Source organism: Pipistrellus kuhlii, unplaced genomic scaffold (genome assembly GCF_014108245.1).
Source record: "Pipistrellus kuhlii isolate mPipKuh1 unplaced genomic scaffold, mPipKuh1.p scaffold_m20_p_15, whole genome shotgun sequence".
NCBI classification, from domain to species: domain Eukaryota; kingdom Metazoa; phylum Chordata; class Mammalia; order Chiroptera; family Vespertilionidae; genus Pipistrellus; species Pipistrellus kuhlii.
This window is the reverse complement of record NW_023425460.1, coordinates 3,268,261-3,286,760: the sequence shown is the minus strand read 5'-3', so window position 1 is coordinate 3,286,760 and position 18,500 is coordinate 3,268,261. Positions and strand designations below refer to the sequence as shown.

Below are 18,500 nucleotides of genomic sequence, written 5' to 3'. Positions count from 1 at the left end.
CCATGTTCACTTGCAGTGATAAACCATTAAAATGTGTCTAAATCCTCAATAGTCAGAGCTTTAAAAGACATCTCTTTGAATGACTGTAATTTACATCTCTGGGCTCCTGAGCCTGGCACAAAACCCAGCAGAGGATGAGTGGGACCCTCATCTCCTGCAGGACTTATAATTATAAGGGCAGCTCGGGGGCAGGAGAGTCACACACACTTATAATTCATTCCCTGATATGACCACTGTCCTACATTGAGCACCTACTGTGCCAGGACAGGTATGAGATGGCCAACAAAGCAGATAAGGCCAGAGCTCAAGAATTTCTAGTCCTGTGGGCCAGCAGGTATAAACAAACAAGCACTAACTTCCCTACAGAATCACAGCCTTTGACATAATAGATGATACATTTTTAAAAAATATATTTTATTGATTTTTTACAGAGAGGAAAGGAGAGGGATAGAGAGTTAGAAACCTTGATGAGAGGAAAAACATCTACCAGCTGCTTCATGCACACCCCCTCCTGGGGATGTACCAGCAACCAAGGTACACTCCCTTGACTAGAATTGAACCTGGAACCCTTCAATCCACAGGCCGACTGAGTCAAACCAGTTTTGGCATAGATGATATTTTTAAAATTTATCTTCTAGTTGTTTATAGTAGATTCTAGAGGCCTGGCACATGAAATTCATGAGCAGGTACCGTCCCTAGGCCCTGAGATCAGGGCCATCTTCCCCCATTGCCAGCAGCCAGCCTCGCCCCCACCGCCACCCGTCCTCAGTTCCCCATTCACCATTGGGCAATCAGAGCCTGCTGGCTGGGTGAAGGGGGAGAAAAGTGGGGAGGGACCGAGAGGTTGGTCAGCAGGTCCCACCAATTATTTGGCCTTTATGCCCACTAAGCCCCCCATTCGTTTACCATGTTCCCCACAGGCAAGAATTTCTATGTGTTCTGAGTGTTTCTGTTCATAGATGTGCTTGAGAAACATGTGTTATTTCCTAGGAAAAACATTTCACTGAGTGGCTCACACAGTGGCTTCTCAGGGCACAGCATGGACCCGCCTGGCGGTGGTTTTCTCCTCGTCTCTGTCATATTTCTGTACCCCTGCCTTTCCTGGTACTCTGGGCCAGCCTGTCTCAGGTCAGGGTCTCACCAAAGCCTCCTCACCAGGCTTTGCCTCAGCCTGGGCTGTGGCGCTTCTCCAGAGCTGCCTCCTCCCACCGTGCGCTGGTAAGAAACAGGTTCCACCTCCGCACTGCTCCGTGCTGACCTCAGAACCACACCCGGAGGCTGCTGCGGTGACAGTCTCTACTGCCTGCCCATCCTCCTCACAGAGTGTGTGACAGGGAAGTGAGCACCATTGAAAGGCTCATCTCTCTGCAGGCCAAGCCCTACATCCACTCTGCGCATCCAGTCATCAGACAAATACAGCCCTCACCCCACCCCCAGCACCAGGCTGTGTACACAATGCAGGCGGGCAGAAGGATGAAACGGACCGAGCCTATGGCACCAATGCCCGATGGTCAAGTGCACGCTCTGAGACGGAGGAGCCGCTTGGCAGCCAGGTGCCCTGGGGCACATTCCCAACCCTCCTTGGGCCTCAGGTTCTCCCCATGGCACGTGGGTATCTGCGGCTGTGTGCCTGGGTGGCCTGTGGTATGGAATGACAATGGCAGTGCAGTGACAGCGCAGTAGCTGGTGGATGAGGAAATGACAATCCCGACTGGACGGGTGCCACGTGCCCAAGAACTGCAGGCTCCGGTTTGGAGGAATGCCCAGGTGGGGGACTCCCACTTTGCTGAGCCACGGGGAAACCAGGTGACTCCACTCGAGGGGAGGTTGCGGAGGCTTTGCAGACAAAACAACTAAGCGTAGAGTTGCTCTACTGGTCTTTATTCACGGCCCAGCAGGAGCCTACAGGCTCTGTATGAACAACAGAGAAAAGGAAGATCTTGCTTTTCCACTTCCTGCAGACAGTGCCTCCCTCTCCTGCCTCTCCTGAGCAGCACCTACTCTGGGGTTGGTGGTAACTGGGGCTCTGCTTCTGCCCTGGGGCATCCTTTTCCTGTGGAGAGAGCAGCCCTGGGGCCTTGGGCCAGGCCCAGAGCCCAGGAGCAGGCTGTCCGTGCCAGGTGAGGCATCTGGCTGCTGCCCCGTCAGAGCCGGCTCCGTGTGCCCCGGAAGGAGCCTGGATCCCAGTGCCCATGGGCCAATGGAGGCTCTCCCTGAGCCTGTGGTCTGGCAGCTGGGATGAAGGTAGAGGCCCAGGCTGAGGTCAGGTGGGTGGATGGTGCCAGAGGCCCAGGCTGAGGACAGGTGGGGGAGAGGGGTACCAGAGGCCCAGGCTGAGGACAGGTGGGTGGGTGGTACCGGCCATGGATGGAGAGGCAGGTGAGCAGATAGCTTCTAAGGAATGCCTTGGGTTCTTCGGGAGTGGACCTGCCACCCCAGAAGCCACCTGGCAACACGAAATCTCCTGTAACATCTTGGCCAACTTGTCTACCCCTGGGATTCAAACCCCGCCCCCGAGGTCACACTGAACATTAGACATGTGGGACATGGGACTGGACTGGACTCGAGCCACTGACCCGAGGCCCACACCGCCCAGCCTGAGCCTGAGCCTGAGCAGCAGGGGCTGGGTTATACGGTTGCCTCCTAACTCCAGCCTCCAGCCCAGCCAACTCACCCTGAACCGTCTCCTGGTGCCAATGCGGCAAATGGAACCGCTTTGCTTCTGCCCTGACTTTGCAGGTTGCCCAGGGCTCCCCAGGAGCCAGTGGCTGATCCCCTGATTCCCAGCAACCTTGAGTCAGTAGGCCAGAGGCCCAGCCTCACTGCACTTTTGAGTCTCCGTGGCTCAGACCTGGCTCTGGAACTAGCTTGGGGGTGGGATCCAGGCTCCTGAGCCAGAGCTTCTGGGCCGTGCTGAGGCCCTGATGCTGGCTGTGGGACCGACAGTGTGAGAGCTCCCTGGATGGTCTGTGTGTCATCTCCCCCTTATAAATAGGGCGGCGAAGGTGTTTCCCAGCCCATGGACTGAGGAAGAGATGGCACCAGTGGTTAGCTCAGACCATGTCAGCCCTGCTTCTATGCCTGCCACAGCCTGGCCAGGGGCTGGGGGACCCTGGCTCGGGGTGCTGGCCGGAGATCAGGGAGATGTGCTGACCTTGGCTCATGGGGAGCGGGAGCCGGTCAGGGCCTGGGCTTGGTGGGAGGGAGAAGGGGGAAGGGCGGGGATTAACTCCTGGAGGGATGGTTTTTCTACTAAATGAGCATCGCCTTGGTCTGAGGGAGAGGTAGGGGAGCCCCATGACTGTCCTCACGAGGAGAGCGGACCCTCAGCACCAGGAAGCTGCTTGCTTCCTGCCATTCGTGGTGACGATGATGGACAGGGCTCAGTCCGAGGGCCAGGAGGGAGCGTGGGGGAAGGCACCCTCCTGGCCACATGCGGCAGCTTCGGTCTGGGAGACCAGGGAGCCGGGGTCCTGGAACAGAGGGACACGACCACCCAGATGCCTCGGGGGCCAGGCCAGCTCCCGGCTCTAAAACACCAGCTTCTTGGGAACCTCCCACGGGAACTCGCTTCTTCCAAAGTGGCCGTAGCACGCAGTCTTCTGGTAGATGGCCTTCTTCAAATCCAGGTCCCTGCGAGGCCCGCAGAAGGAAGGGTCATTTCAATGGCAAGGCAACAGTCTCCGAACTTCACGTGCAGGAGCAGCAGCCTAGCCAGTCTCTGTGTGGAGTGTCACCACTCAGGCCAGTCCCCTAAATGTCCTGTCTACACTACACCAGGTCTGTGGGGTGGCCCTCACTGTCACTGGCCCCTGGGAAGCAGGCTCAGGGAACCCCCATCAGGGGCCAGGAGTGCATCTAGCCCCATAGAGCCTTTCTCCTCCGCATGCCACTGACCTGGCCCAGACTAGCACGCGCTAGAAAGCAGGGGTGGCATTAGAAGTGAGAACAGACAAGACTGGACTTGCTGCTGAATCCTTAGCCATTCAGCCTCCTACTTTCCTGAGGCCTCCCACCTGGAGGTGGTGTCCGCTGAGCCCCCAGGGCCCATCAACCTGACCACCAGATGCCTGGGTGTGCATGTGCGGGCCCAGGGCTCGAAGGCCCCCTGCTGCTGGGGCTGCACATCCTTCCTGCCTCCCCGCCCGCTGAGCTGAGCTGAGCTGAGCTGAGCTGTCCCGCCCGGGAGCACAGGGCGGCAGACTTACCGGACAATGACGCCAGGCCGGAGGTCGAAGTTCTTATTCACAATGTCCAGCAGCTCTCTCTCCGTCTTCTGCGAGGTTCCATAGGTAAAGATGGAAATGGACAGCGGCGCGGCCACACCGATGGCATAGGAAACCTTTGGGGGGAGATGAGGGTCAGGCACCAAAGCCTGGGGGAGGGCCCTGACCCCACAGAAACCCCATGTGCTCAGGAAGGGCAGCTGGAACCACGCCCCACACTCCGCTCACCCCACATGCTCCCCGCACCACTGTCTGCGCAGAAGCCCTGCCGGCCTCTGTACACAGCCCTCCCCCCCGAGGCTCTGTCCTCTCCCTGGGCTTCCAGGCTTCTGCCCTGGGCCACAGTGCCCCACCCGACCCCCAGAGCCACATTCTGTGGTCAGAGCTGGGGCCTCGGGCAGTGGGGACCCACCTGCACGAGCACTCTCCGGCACAGCCCTGCCTTCACCAGGGACTTGGCCACCCAGCGGGCAGCGTAAGCCGCCGAGCGGTCCACCTTGGTGTAGTCCTTCCCGGAGAAGGCCCCGCCACCGTGCGCCCCCCAGCCGCCGTACGTGTCCACGATGATCTTCCGGCCGGTGACGCCCGCGTCCCCCTGCGGAGGGAGAGGGGGAGACAGGGAGATGAGGGCCGAGCCCCAGGGCCTGGGAAGCGACCCTGTGATGGCCAGAACCACCACTGGGAAAGAGTGCCCTGCAGTGGACAGGGGCATGTTTCAAAGACTCCTTAGCTTGGCGTCGTCAACCAGACACCCAGGCTCAAGCTCAGACCTGTCACTGACCAGCTGGAAGTCAGAAAGCCCTCAGAGCCTCATAAGAACGTGCAAACCATGAGCCGGCTGGGATTGCAGGCAGCCCCCACTGCCTCCACTTTAGGAGCCAATCCTGGGGGAGAAATCCAACTGCAGAAGGCCACTGCCCTGTACTCCACACGCCCTGGGCCAGCCCCTCGCTGGTGCCACCCCGCAAATGCCATGGCGCCAGTTTCCTCAGGGTCTGCTCTGTGCCACACCAGACAGAAAGGACGCCAGGGCTCTGTGTTAAATGATCTGAGAAAAGTGCCTGCTGTTCCCCGGTTAGAGGTCACGCTCACACTCATATTTCTAGCCTCGGAGAGGTCCTGCAAGAAAACACAAGCGGCGTGGCCTTCCTTCCGGCCGTGCTCCTGCCCTTCGGCTGGTCACAGGGCCCGTTAGGGGCTCCTGCTCGGTGGCAGCACAGCCACAGCTGCGGCCCCGACAGCGGCCGGCAGCCTCGCACAGAGGCTATGCCAATCCCGGGGGGCAGGAGAGAGGGAGCAGCAAGGGTCCGCATAGTAAACTCCCTCCGTGGTGCCCACAGGAGTTGAAGGGAGCCTGTGGCAAAGACCCGTGAGTGCCACCTGGTAAAGGTCAGGCATTTGCGATGCGAGTTAGCACATTAGCAGGTGAGGCAGCAGCCACTTGGGCAGGCATGGCATCAAGAAATGGGCTGTCTGGCCTTAGCCAGTTTGGCTCAGTGGGTAGAGCATCGACCCTCAGACTGGAGGGTCTCAGGTTCGATTCAGTCAGGGGTACGCACCTTGGTTGCAAGGCTCGATCCCCAGCCCTGGGCAGGGTACATGGAGGAGGCAATGAGGCAACTGTCAATGTGTCTCACATAGACATTTCTCTCTCTGTCTCTCCCCCTCCCTTCCTCTCTCTCTCTCTCTCTCTCTCTCTCTCTCTCTCTCTCTCTGAAAATCAGTGGGAAAATATCCTCGGGTGAGGATTAACAACAACAAAGAAGAACGGGCTGTCTGAGCCGGAGGGCCAGGCCGAACAGGTGGAGGAATCCTGGGGACACATCCTGGTCGCTCAGGTACTGTCAGGTACACAGCAAGCCTCGCAGAGAGGGAGCTGACTTCACAGTCCTCCAAGGCCAGACCTGGCTGAGCCACACAGCCCCCCACAGCCTGTCCCCAGTCACAGACAAACCAGGGCCTCCTCCGGAGACCGGGGCGCACCTGGGGACCGCCAATGACAAAGCGCCCGCTGGGCTGCAGGTGGTAGATGGTGTCTTCGTCCAGGTACTTGGCGGGCACCACGGCCCGGATCACCTGCTCCTGCAGGGCCTTGCGCATGTCCTCCAGCGTGATGTCCTCATTGTGCTGCACCGAGATGACGATGGTGTGGACGCGCACGGGGATGACTGCGCCGTTGTTCTGAACGTACTGCACGGTCACCTGTCGGTCGGAAGGGCAGGAGGAGACTCGTGAGGCCCCGCCCTGAGCTCAGGACACATCGCTGCTGGGCACAGAGGCAGCCAGAGCTGCCAGGAGCCAGGGGCCTGCTGTTTTCACAGGGCCTTCAGGAAAGTTCGTCTGACACATTCTGGTATCTGAATAGCGGCCTAGTGCTAGGCAATGGCTGGGCGTCAGGCATAAGCTAGTCCCACCTGTGATCACAGTTAGTGCCCCTTGGAGATTTGGGGTTTACAGTTTCCTCTCTATGACCCACTGGACTCCTTTACTGCTATCTCAGAGAGTTCTGGGTGCCAACAAATGTCCCTCCCTTGACCCTCTATGCCCCTGGGCCAAGGACACAGGAGTCTGCGGGCCATGGACCAGCTGTCCTAGCCTCTCGGGAAAGCAGCTCTGGAGGCAGGCGGGGCCAGTGACTTTTGGCTGAGGCAGAGGGAGCTGTCAGCTCTGAGTGTTCTGGCAAAGGAGAGGGAAGCAGAGAGCCCCATAGGGACAGCACCTGCCCTCAGCACCTTCGCAGATCAGGTCTCAGGGACAGATCCAGCATCTGCCACCAGTGGAGGCCAGTCTGTGCCCATTCTGTGCATGACCAATGACTCTGTGAGCCATTCCAGCAGGGCAGGCCTGTGAGCTCCATTTCATAAATGAGAACACAGCTATGGGAAGTGAAGTAACTTGTCCGAAGCCACTCACTAGCCACAGAAAAGCCCAAGAGCCAAACCCTTCTGCCTGGTCCATAGCGCGTGCCATTCCCGCAGCAGCATTGGCGAGATGCTTCTCCCACCCTCTCCTGACACCTCAGTGAGCAGAACAGCCCATGTCCCCGCCGGGCAGGCTGTGAGATGGAGAGCATACGGGGCAGCCAGGCTTGCGGGTGAGAGGGAGGAGCGGTGAGCACAGCAGACGAAGCTGGTTAAAGAGACGGGCATGGACCGAGCATGCACTGTATGCCAGAAACCATACCCAAAGCTCTAGGGGGCTGTTGCCAGCCCCATCTTAAAGACAAGAAAGCTGAGGTCCAGAACGTAAATGCCTTGGTCAGGGTCGCACAGCCAGCAGAGCTGGGCTCTGACCTGGAGCTGTGTGGCCTGGCGGGGGCTCTGGCCGGCAGAAAACTGTCACTCAAGACCCTCAGGGCTGTGCTGGAGCCGCAGGCCCCATTGCCACCCCGTTAGTGTGAACCCACAAGAGCAGTGCCCAAGGGGCTCTGGAGCATGGGGGCCTGCGGGAGTGAGGGTATGCCAGGAGCCCTGGTAGAGACACTGGCTGCAGGCACAGCACTGCTCCCATGCCAGGGCCTCGACAGGACCATAGGGCAGCAAGCAGTGCCCTCCTGGGCTGTGCCTGCAGCCAGTCTCAGCCAGCCCCAGGCTCTCGATGTCCATGCAGCACTGGGCTTGTGTCCCACTCCCACTCTGTGTCCTTCCTGGTCCAAAGAGCAGCAGGTGAGGTCAGGAGAAGGGGAGAAAGAACCCTGCCCACATGACGCCTTGTTAGATGGGGCAATGCACACCAACATCTGGAGACTGAAGCAACACTTAACTGCTGTGCTATGCACTCTCAGGGCCCTGTGGGAGGGGCTGGAGTTGGGGGCTCCCAGATGGGGGCCCTGCTGGCTCTAGGACTAGATCTGCCCTTGAGGCCACAGGAGAAGGCTCGCATCCTGAGGAGCAGCTAAAGCCCGTCTCCTCTGCCCCTGCCCACGACCTCCCCTCTGCCGTGAGCCCCCAGGAGGTGGACAGGAGGAGGTGGACAGGAGGCCTCCAGGCGTGTGAGCGCTGCCATCGCCCTGGGCCTCGGACACAGACCTCATGGGGATCTCCACTCTGCAGGGAGCCCAGTGGTCAGGGCCCAAGAAGCCAGAGGCAGGAACAGCAAAGAAAAGGTGTTTTTATGGGAAAGAAAGGGAAAGGCCAGACAGATACAGATGATCCCTTGCTCAGGCGGCATCCAGATTTTGCTAAAGATGTGGAGATCTGTCTTGGTGGCAGGGTAGTAACCGCAAGTTTGAAATCTGCTCAGAAGTTTGTGGCAGGAACTGGGGGATTCTATGACCAGAGTCAACATATGCTAAGAAGGAAAAAAAAATTTTTTTTTCTTAAAAATCTTTTTTTCCATTTCTGGTATTTTTGAAATGTTTTGTAATAAAATGGGCAGAGAAAACATCTAGAGCTGAAGGTTTTTCAGATAAATGGCTCTTTTCAAAATCCACAATTCCTTGAGTCCAGACTGCACATTTTGGCCTTAACGGGAATGAGAGGAGAGGGGGCTTGAACTGTGTGTCTGGAACAAGGAGGCGAAGGGGAGACCCACCTGAGTCTTGGAGTCGGGCCTGAGCCAAGGGAGCACCCCTGAGCGCCTCAGTTCTGCCATCCGGGCGTTGAGCTTGTGAGCAAGAATGATGGTGAGGGGCATGCACTCCTCCGTCTCGTCGGTGGCGTAGCCAAACATCAAGCCCTGCAGCGGGGAGAGCCCATGGAGCCAACCCGCTTCAGACAGGGCAACTGCCTTCAAGTCTACCCTCTGCTGCCCTCCAACCTCACTCGGATGCCTGGAGCACGCAGCATTCACGCTGGGCCCTGTGGAGGGGATGACACGGACCCTGCCACCCAACATCCTAAGAGGAGGGAGACAGCCAAATCGGCATCGGCAACCCCAGCCTTCCACAGCCCGTGGCGCCCTCACACCCCTGCCCTGAAGTAGGAGTGTGCAGCTCCCTAGAATCCTCTAGGATAGTGTTTCCCAAAGTGTGGTAGGCATACCCCCAGGGGTACGGGAAGTTTGGTGGGGGTACACGTTGCACCGGAGTTTGGTGGGGATATGCACTGCACCATGCTTAGCTGCGCCTAATTCTATGTTCTCATGAGTACGAGGGGTACTCAGCATTATGAAAATTATAGAAGGGGTACACATATGTAAAAAGTTTGAGAAACACTGCTCTAGGAGAAGGGTCACCCCACAATGTGATGAACCCGTTATTCAGGAACTTCCCCAGCTAGCTCCTCAACACCGGGCAGAGGAGGGCCAGAGCAGCCGCAGTGCCCGCGTCCTGCCCCCGCACCCAGTCAGCGCGCCCACCTGGTCTCCGGCACCGACGTCCTCTTCGTTCCTGTCCAGGTGGACGCACTGGGCGATGTCCGGGGACTGCTGCTCCAGCGCCACGAGCACATTGCAGGTCTTGAAGTCAAAGCCTGGGCGGAAGGGAAGCAGGCCCGAGGGGATACGTCAGACGTGGTGGCTGCGAGCATCCGGGACATTCAGGTCCCGGGGATGGTCTCTGGTTATCTGGGACCTGCCTGGGCCCAGAGCCAATGCCAGAATAGGGAAGGCCCAGTGTCCTCACCATCATATAAGACTCTTTAAGCCAAATGAAGTGCTGCCCTGCGCACTGACTGTACTGTCACAGCTTGGTTAGAAACACAAGCCCTACCGGGAACTGCTGTACAGGAAGCAGCAGCTCCAGCTGCCCCCCTAAAGCGCGGGGGAAGGCTCACGCCTGCCCGGGGCCGCCCCCAGAGGCACCTCCCAGGACTCAAGTTGGATGACGGCACTGAGGGAACCCGGGCCCGGCCACCCTGCCACCCGAAGCCGGACACAGGCCTAATCCAAGAAGCGTCCTCAACTTGGGATCTTCAAACTTCACGACGTTGCCAAAGTGATACGCATTTAGTAGGAATTGCAAACTTTGCTCTTTCCCTGGGCTGCGGATATTCAGCACCTGGTATCTCAGATGCCGAGCGGCGAGCCTCGGCCCAGGCGGTCATGCCATCAGGAAGGTCCACAACCCACACTCTCCAGTTGCTGTTGGACCATGTGCCCGATGTGGCTACTCTAGGTGTTCTGAGCCGTGTGAGGCCGGCGAGGCACATGAGATATTCACAGGTTAGCTGCCCTAAATGCATTGTGATTTGCAACATCTTCAGCTTAGAGCGGGCTTATCAGGATGTTACCCCATCATAATTCGAGGAGCATGTGTATTAAGCACACTGAACAAATAACGTGTGCCTGGCTGTTCAGAGGCTCCCAGCGCCAGGGCCTCTCATCCTGAGATGTGGTCCCAGGGAAAGGCCACACCTGCGGAGCGGAGCCCTGGCTGCCCGCCCTGCAGCTTGGCGGGCACAGAGGGGGAAGCAGGTGCCACCGTCTGGGGCCTGGGCAGGGAGTCTGGGCTCACAACAGCCCCGCCCTGGAGCCACAGGAGGGAGCACCGTGCACAGACAGCACATTCTTCTCCCTGCTGGGTCTCCTACGTTCAGGCCTCAGCCCTGAGTCCCTGTGACTAGGAGCTACGGCAAATGGCCCCACCAATGGGCCAGGTATTAGTGACAAGCTGGCTGTCACCCTTTCCTAGTCTCTTCTCCTATCCACGAGGCCAGAGTGGGCCAGCTAAAGCAAACAGACAAGCCAACAATGCAGACCTGGTCTACTGTGTGTGCACACACTTCAGGCGAGGCCCTGCCATCACATGAAGTAAAACAGGCCTCCACAGCGGGACCCCTTTCGCCAACGTGAACTTGGCCATGTCCTTACCTCCCGAGGTCTCTGCAGAATGCTCCTCCTCCGACCCCAACCCCACACACCTGAGTCATGTGGCTCTCAGTCAGTATCCCTGGGCCCTCCAGCCACTCTTCCTGGTGAATTATGCCACCGACTCCCTGCCGGGCACCTCATGCTGCATCATCTGATGCCAAGCAGTGCCCCCACCCCAGGGACACCTCTGTCCTGTGCCGCTTCCTGGGCCCAGAGACTGTATCTAAAGGCACCAACCAATGAACAACCTTTAGAGAGCTGCCAATGACTCGCTATTTTGCAATAAACACCTCGCATTTGGCCTAAATCACTGTCTAAATAATAACTCTTCTTAATGCTGAACACCAACCCAGGGTGTCACGTGACCTGGGAAAGCGGAGTGGCTCTCTCACTTAGAAAGGTGCCACAGGTCCCCCAGCATGCCCTGACCCACCAAGATGCCGCAAGCCACCCTAAACAGCCAGTAAGTGAGCCCTCTGCATCCGGCCCTCACCCTGCCTGCCCTTTGATGCCCCTGTAGGAGGCCTTTCCTGGCCTCTGTTCGATGCTCCTCCTCCACTCCTGCCAGGGCCTGTGCCCCTCCCTGGGTTTCGGCTCCCTCCTGCCTGCCTTCTTTGCCCACTCTCAGGACCAGTTCTGGGTAAAGTCCTCTTCTTGTCCAGAAGGGGCATTAGCACAGTTCAGCAGAAGGACGGGAGGCCCAAAGGGGCAACCACGCACTGACTGTGTCACCTCACAGAAACCATTTACATCTGGAAGCCCGAATTTCCTCATCTCAGAGACGCACAGCAGGGTCCTCACACAGTTAGCACATTGGGACCAGGTGTTTTATTGCTGGCTTTACCCAGTGGCCAGGGAAGTTTCTAATGAACAAGTACAAAAAGCACTTGTTAAAGGTACGCTTTAAAATTAAATACCTATTGCATTTTGAAGTTATTTACTACATGGTCTTACAAGCTAATATCTTTTTAAAGAATTACCATGATTGGCTAGAAGCCTTTAGAACAGAAAACACGAGAATTCACCAGCCCAGTTCTTTCTCTTGCAAAGCTCCCAGAGGGCAGGACACTAAGCAAGACCAGAGTTACGATGGATCAACTAGGCGGTTCGGTGGGCCGTCACTGGGCTGCCTGCTGCTGCCAGGCTTTGGCCCCTGGTCCCTGACAGGCGCCCCGAGGACTTTCCCAGGGTGGCCTGTGCCCATCCAGATGCCTCCGATGTGACAGCTTGGGGGAGCCTCCCACAGAGACTGGGCCCGGCCTTACCCTTGGCAGAGTCGTCGTAGCCAATATGCTTGATGGTGTCTCGCACCACCCGCTGGTAGTCCACCATGGCCACGGAGGTGATCTCCCCACACAGCAGCACCATGCCTGTCTTGCACACCGTCTCTGGAAGGGAAGGAGAAAAGGGAGTGGCCAGCGCCAGCACAGGGACGCCCAATGGCTAGACCTCTCCCCATGCTGATAAAGGGACTCACAGCCAACATTACCAGACAGGAGTGAGTGCCAGCACAATTGCTGGCCATCTTCAATGCCCCGAGAACTATACTTTGGAAAGAATTGGTTACACCTGAGTTTTTGTACAGTTTTCGTATCACACTTACTACCGTACTTATGTGATCTTGAACAACTTAGCCTCTCTATCTAACTCCTCGACTGTTAGGTGAGGCTAAGGCTGCTGTGTGGATTAAAGGGAGACCATGACGCCTGCGGTCAGCCTGTGTGACGCCCTCCCGCCCCTACTGCTAACCTCCACTGTGAGCTCCAGGGAGTGGGATCCTGAACAAAGAATTGGGTAACTAACTGTTCACAAAGATGTCGGGGTGAAGTCTACTCTCAGAGGGGCATGTAGTCCTCAATCCAGGGGCCAGGGTGGCACTGGAGAGGGAAAGCTTGTCTGTGCTACAGACAGGCCAGGGTACCAGCAGGACAGCAGGCTGCGGTCTCCATGGTGGGCACCCCTACCCTGTGACGATGGCCAACGCTTTCATGCAGCTGCACGCACTGTCCCTCAGCGAAGTGAGAGGACTCGCCCTAACCACCTCAGGGCCCTCCTGACTGCAGTGGTGAGGGCTTCACCTCAGGCAAAGGACTCAGGCTGCCCTGAGGGCTCCGGCGAGGGGCCCAGGCGCTTCTTACCACAAGCCACCTTGGCATTGGGGTCCTGCCGGAGGTGGGCATCCAGCACCGCGTCGCTGATCTGGTCACAGATCTTATCTGGAAAAGAATGAACACGTGAAGGAATCACGAAAATATTAGGTACAACAAATGAAATGCTAAAAGAATTAGCTATTTTGTCAGTTTATATTTCAAATCTGCCTAAATGGACACTTTTTTTAATGTAAAAAATTATTTTTGCCTAATTTTGTCTCATTTTGTACGATGTATAAAATTATAAAATTCCCTAAAAAAAAGAAATATTATATTCCAAAACTAGTTCTGAGTCTACAGCAATTTACACACACACACACACACACACACACACACACACACTTCTAACTAAAAGTCCCTCATTCCTCAACATATTCCCTTTCATTCTAGCATCCAGGAATGTCCTAGACATGGAAGTTAAAACGGCTACTAACATTGGTGCGATCAGGTGCCAAGGTGTGACGTCAGAAGGGACAGCCCGATGCAGGTTCCACAGGATGCGGCGTGTGGTGTAGAACACGCCCAGCCACCCCAGCATGGGCTCTCTGAGAGAACCTCGGAAAACCAGTGCTGATTTGCAGAGCATCCCCTCCGACAGCTCTCAGACCCTTCCCAGGCCACTCGGCCTCCCAAAGGCCAGATGTTCTAACAGCTGGGCCGACCTCCTCAGTCAAGGGGGACTGACAAGAGTTCAGCACGAGCCGGCATTTGACCTCACTCTGTGTTTGCCTTAAAGGCCCTGCATGGCTGGGCTCATAGACCTTGGATGGCACCATGGAGAAATCTACTCTTGCTTTGGAGTCCTGTGAACTGTCAATGTTCACAAATTCCAAAATAAAAGTGACATCTATTTACACATATTAATCTCATTAATGTCCAAAATATCCATAGAGTCTACTTTAATAAATTAATAAGATTTTTACAGTTTTACTGAGAAACAATTGGTCTATACAAATGTTGTGTATAAACAATTTGATGAGTTTGGACATATAGGTGCATGCATGTTACCATTACCATATCAAGCTAATTAACATTTCTATCACCTCCAAAAGTTTCTTTGCATCTCTCTCTTTTTTTTAATTTTTAAATTAAGAACTTGGATCCAGAATTAAGCAGTTCTACTCTTAAAAGCACATTATGTGTTCTGTAATTAAAAATGTCAATTTGTCATTAAAGGTAAATTCCCCAATTTTTCTTTGCAGAAAGTGCTATTTTAAACCTTGAGAGTATTATGCTAAGTAATATAAGTCAGACAGAAAAAGCAAATAACATATCATTTTACTAATATGTGGATCTCAAAAAAAAAAACAACACACAGAAATAAACTCATAGATACAGAGAACAAACTGATGGCTGCCAGATGAGAGGAGGTTAGGGTGCTGGGTGAAAAAGGGGTAGGTGTTAAGAAGTACAAATTGGTAGTTACAAATGAGGATGTAAAGTACAGCATAGGGAATATAGTCAATAATATTGTAGCAACTATAAATAGATGGTATAGATTCATCGGGTGATTACTTAGTAAGTTATATAAATGCCTAACCAGTATTCTGTATACTTAAAACTAATGTAATATTGAATGTCAACTGTAATTTTAAAATTTTTATAAAGAAAAATAACAGTACATTTGGGTTTTCCTATTCTCCTGCCAGTGGCAAATCTGGTTGTAAATTTAAATTTGTCTGAGTCATAGCCTCTGCACACCCTCCCAAGGAAGGCCTCCTGCTGCTCAAACATCCACTTTAGGCTGACGCATCAGGACTCTTGGGATCCGGTCTCGATGACTCTACTTACTTAAAGGATATGGGTCACATGTTCCCAATGCACACAGAGAAATGGGGTAATGGGATATTAGAGATTTTAAAGCTGGAGTTGAGCAAGGGTATCAAGATAGCTTGACAGTTGGCCAGTGTGGCTCACTGGTTGAACGTTGATCTATGAACCAGGAGGTCAGCTCAATTCCTGGTCGGGGCACATGCCTGGGTTGCAGGCTCAATCCACAGTTAGGGGCATGCAGGAAGCAAGTGATCAATGACTCTCTCTCATTATTGATGTTTCTATCTCTCTCTCTCTCCCTCTGCCTTCCTCCCTGAAATCAATAAAAATATATTTTAAACAAAGATAGCTTGACAAGGAGGTTCTTCAGAACTGTTTCTTTAGGCTTTGGAAATTTTTATCATTATCACTTAGTAGCCTTAAGATAGCTAATAGTTGGTTTTGTTGGAAATTGAAAAAGAAGCATTAATTTTATCTTTCTGGTGGAGAGGAATCTAGCACTGGAATAACAAGCAGAAAGTCACCAGACCTTAGTGGACACTGACTGACTTATGTGGACAGTTAATTTTTAGTGGCAAGTGAAAGGAAAATCAGACAAACTGAAGGTCTGCCATTCAGTAAACAACACAACTAACTGATTGGCTAGAATTTTCCTTCTCTGTCCACTGAGCACCTTGTTGTGAGTACCATGGGACCATTGGCCACTGCATGCCAAAGCACCCACCTCCTCCAGGTGGAGCAAATCCTAATCTACCATATATATGGCTTTCAAAACCAGGGAGCTGTCCAGAATTTGCCACACATAGCAATGAAGCTGAGATTATGAGTACGGTAAACCTAGAAACTCTGTAAAATTATGCTTAATAAAAAAGATTCTTCACATTGAATTAAGTCACAAGGTTTCTCAACAGTGCCACTATGGACATTCAGTGATGGAAATTTTTTTGTTGTGGGAGATGGACTTGTGTACACAGGATGCAAAGGAACATGCGGGCCTCTATCCATTGAATGGCCATTACAAACCCCCTTGGTTGTGACAATCCCAAATGTTTTCAGACATTTTTAAATGTCCTTGAGGGGATGGGGACAAAATTGCCCCAAGTTGATAGCCACTGGCTAAAGCATATGGAGATATTTGAGTGTATTGAGATATTTAAAGCTGTGTTACAAGGTACAGAAGTTCAATCTCTCTGAGGAAGAACAAGAAAGAGAAGTGGGGGAGGGGGAGAGAGTAGACTTGGTGATGAGTTACCAAAAACTTCAACTGGCCCAATGGATTTTGGAGAAGTGCTTAAATACATAAATCAGTGAGTCTAGCCCCAGGGTTTTCCTGGAGCAATGGTCCTCACAGTAAGATTCCCACACTAAAGGCAGCAGCATCTCCTGGGAACTTATTAAAAATGCACATTCTGCCCAGTTTGCAAGGCTCAGTGGTTGAGCAACAATCTATGAACCAGGAAGTCACAGTTCGATGTCTGCAACCATTGATTATCTCTCATCATTGACCTTTCTATTTCTCTCTTCCTCTCTCTCCCTCTCTGAAATCAATAAAAATATATTTTTAAAAAGAGAATTATTTTTAAGAGTTTCTTTTAGCTAAAACTGACATTGTCAGTTTTCAACTGTTCCCAAAAAATGGAAATTCTTGAGCCTTCCCAAGACCTATTAAATCAGAGAGTTTGGGGGGTGAGGCCCACCACTCTGCGTTTTACTCCCTGAGTCTGAGAACCACTCTTCTAAACGCTGAGGTTCTGATCCTGGTCTCCACCATCACCATGAAAGTCTCTCTCAGCTCCCCAACTCGCAGCCCACCTACTTCTTAGGTCCAAAAGAATGCTTGAATTTTCTTCCTCTTCAAAAAGTCATCCGCACTTTCTTTTATAACACACTGGACACTTCCAGAACCTAGAGCTCCGTCCCAATAGAGGATGTACTGCCACTTATTCCTAAACTACATGTGCTTTACACGAAAAACTTAGTGACCCTTGATCTTATTTGAGGGAACATTTTCTGTTGACTTAAGCTGCTCATTGATAATAAATTAAAGATTTACTAATACACACACACACACACACACACACACACACACACACACACAGTCTGAGTGGCCAGATTATTATGATCTCTGAATGCATAATAATCTGGCCACTCAGTATATAGCCTATATAATAAAAGGCTAATATGCAAATTGTCCCCTCGACCAGGAGCTCGACCAACAGGCAGGCCAGCCAACCACCTGTGTCCCCTCCCCCTGGCCAGGCTGGCCAGACCCCACCCATGCATGAATTCTAATACACACACACACACACACACACACACACACACACACACTGATTGGCCAAAACACACACACACAGTGTTCAGAAATCATAACAATCTGGCCACTCAGTGTGTGTGTGTGTGTGTGTGTGTGTGTGTGTGTGTGTATGTGTGTATATATATATATATATATATATATATACACAAAATGTTTGTATCTGATGATAATTTTCTGTCCATCTGATGATAATTTTCTGTCCATGACTATCTTCAGACAACCAGCTGCGTGGTCTCTGCTGCAGCCCCACCACGCTGAGGGCTGGTGCCCATGGTGGTGGCAGCAGGAACCCTCAGCTTCATTCTCTTGCGATGCATCACTGGCATGTGATGATCTGTTTTACAAAACTACAAGTAGAGGGAAAAGGCACTTCACAGTGTTCCTCCAGAGACCCCCGAGACTCACTAACACAACTGCTTTAAGACCTCTAGCCAAAGTGACTCCCTCAGCACAGGTCACACAGGGCCGGTACAGTCTACTCACCAGGGTGTCCCTCTCCTACGGATTCCGAGGTGAACATGAAGGCCCCTTCTTCATTGAGAGAGGTGTCATACATGCCGTCCACCGGCCCGTTCATCTTCTCACAGCTTCCTCAAGGCAACCAACTGTTCTTCTAATGCTGTGACTTTGAGTTCTTCTGTTTTCTTTATACCCAACAGGCCTGTGGTTGGCAGAAGCACAGGGTCACTTCTGCCTAACTGCTGGTGAGCATTCGAGAGCAAGGCAAGGATGCGGGAGAAGGGAGGGACTGAAGGTGGCAGTGTGGCTCCCTGGACTGGCCAGGGCTGGCTCCTGAGTGCCTCCTATATATGGAAAAGGGAAAGTGCCTGCACATCATGTGAGAGAACTGGAGGAGCCCATTTCCTGGGAGGGGTCACCTCACCTGGAGGGACTTCCATCTTGAGCTCTGACTTCCCGGCCCTGGGCATCTGGTCAGCGGTGGGAGAGAAGGCTGCAGAGACCCTGTGGAAGGGACGCTCTGCAGCCGGACTCCACGCTGCTCCAAGGTCAACATCCCAACTTGGAGGGTGGGGGCCGTGGTTCCTCAGGGACACACACAGGCAGCAAGAAACCCGTTTTCCAGAGATCTGGTTTAGGCTGCGATTGCAACACAGGGTGGCCTTGGCTGCTGGGTGCTCCCCTCCTCCCCCACAGCCTGTCTGGATGGGCTCATCCCCTTCTCCCGCCTTCTCAGAGCGAGAGCGTGCACCTGGACTCAGAGGCCACGGGGGTGTTACACAACGGGTTCATTTTGAGCCCACGTTTTTCTGCTAATAGAAATCA

The 18,500-nt window shown here is 53.7% G+C and overlaps 1 protein-coding gene and 1 long non-coding RNA gene across 2 annotated transcripts; one reads left to right on the top strand and one right to left on the bottom strand.

The window, feature by feature from the left end:
- Positions 1-2,163: 2,163 nt before the first annotated feature.
- On the top strand, positions 2,164-2,465 carry LOC123652359. Its single transcript, XR_006741653.1, has 2 exons — positions 2,164-2,304; positions 2,344-2,465. It is a non-coding gene; the product is annotated as an uncharacterized LOC123652359 (long non-coding RNA).
- A 689-nt stretch (positions 2,466-3,154) lies between these two features.
- Positions 3,155-18,007, bottom strand: MAT1A (methionine adenosyltransferase 1A). Its single transcript, XM_036438059.2, has 9 exons — positions 17,700-18,007; positions 13,115-13,192; positions 12,242-12,364; positions 9,525-9,637; positions 8,760-8,903; positions 6,210-6,428; positions 4,639-4,821; positions 4,209-4,342; positions 3,155-3,633 (listed from the first exon to the last, which is right to left on the bottom strand). Exons 1-9 carry the CDS (start codon positions 17,791-17,793, stop codon positions 3,531-3,533), a joined length of 1,191 nt encoding a protein of 396 aa, XP_036293952.1. The 5' UTR covers positions 17,794-18,007; the 3' UTR covers positions 3,155-3,530.
- Between the last annotated feature and the right edge of the window lie 493 nt (positions 18,008-18,500).

What these genes read in the sequence shown, in the direction of transcription:
- MAT1A (XM_036438059.2), bottom strand. Translation starts at nt 17,793, where the DNA reads ATGAACGGGCCGGTGGACGGCATGTATGACACCTCTCTCAATGAAGAA. An exon ending in CAATGCCAAGGTGGCTTGTG is followed by an intron (nt 12,365 to 13,114) that starts GTAAGAAGCGCC and finishes CTTCCCTTCCAG; the next exon opens with AGACGGTGTGCAAGACAGGC. An exon ending in GGCCCGACTCCAAGACTCAG is followed by an intron (nt 6,429 to 8,759) that starts GTGGGTCTCCCC and finishes TCCGACCGACAG; the next exon opens with GTGACCGTGCAGTACGTTCA.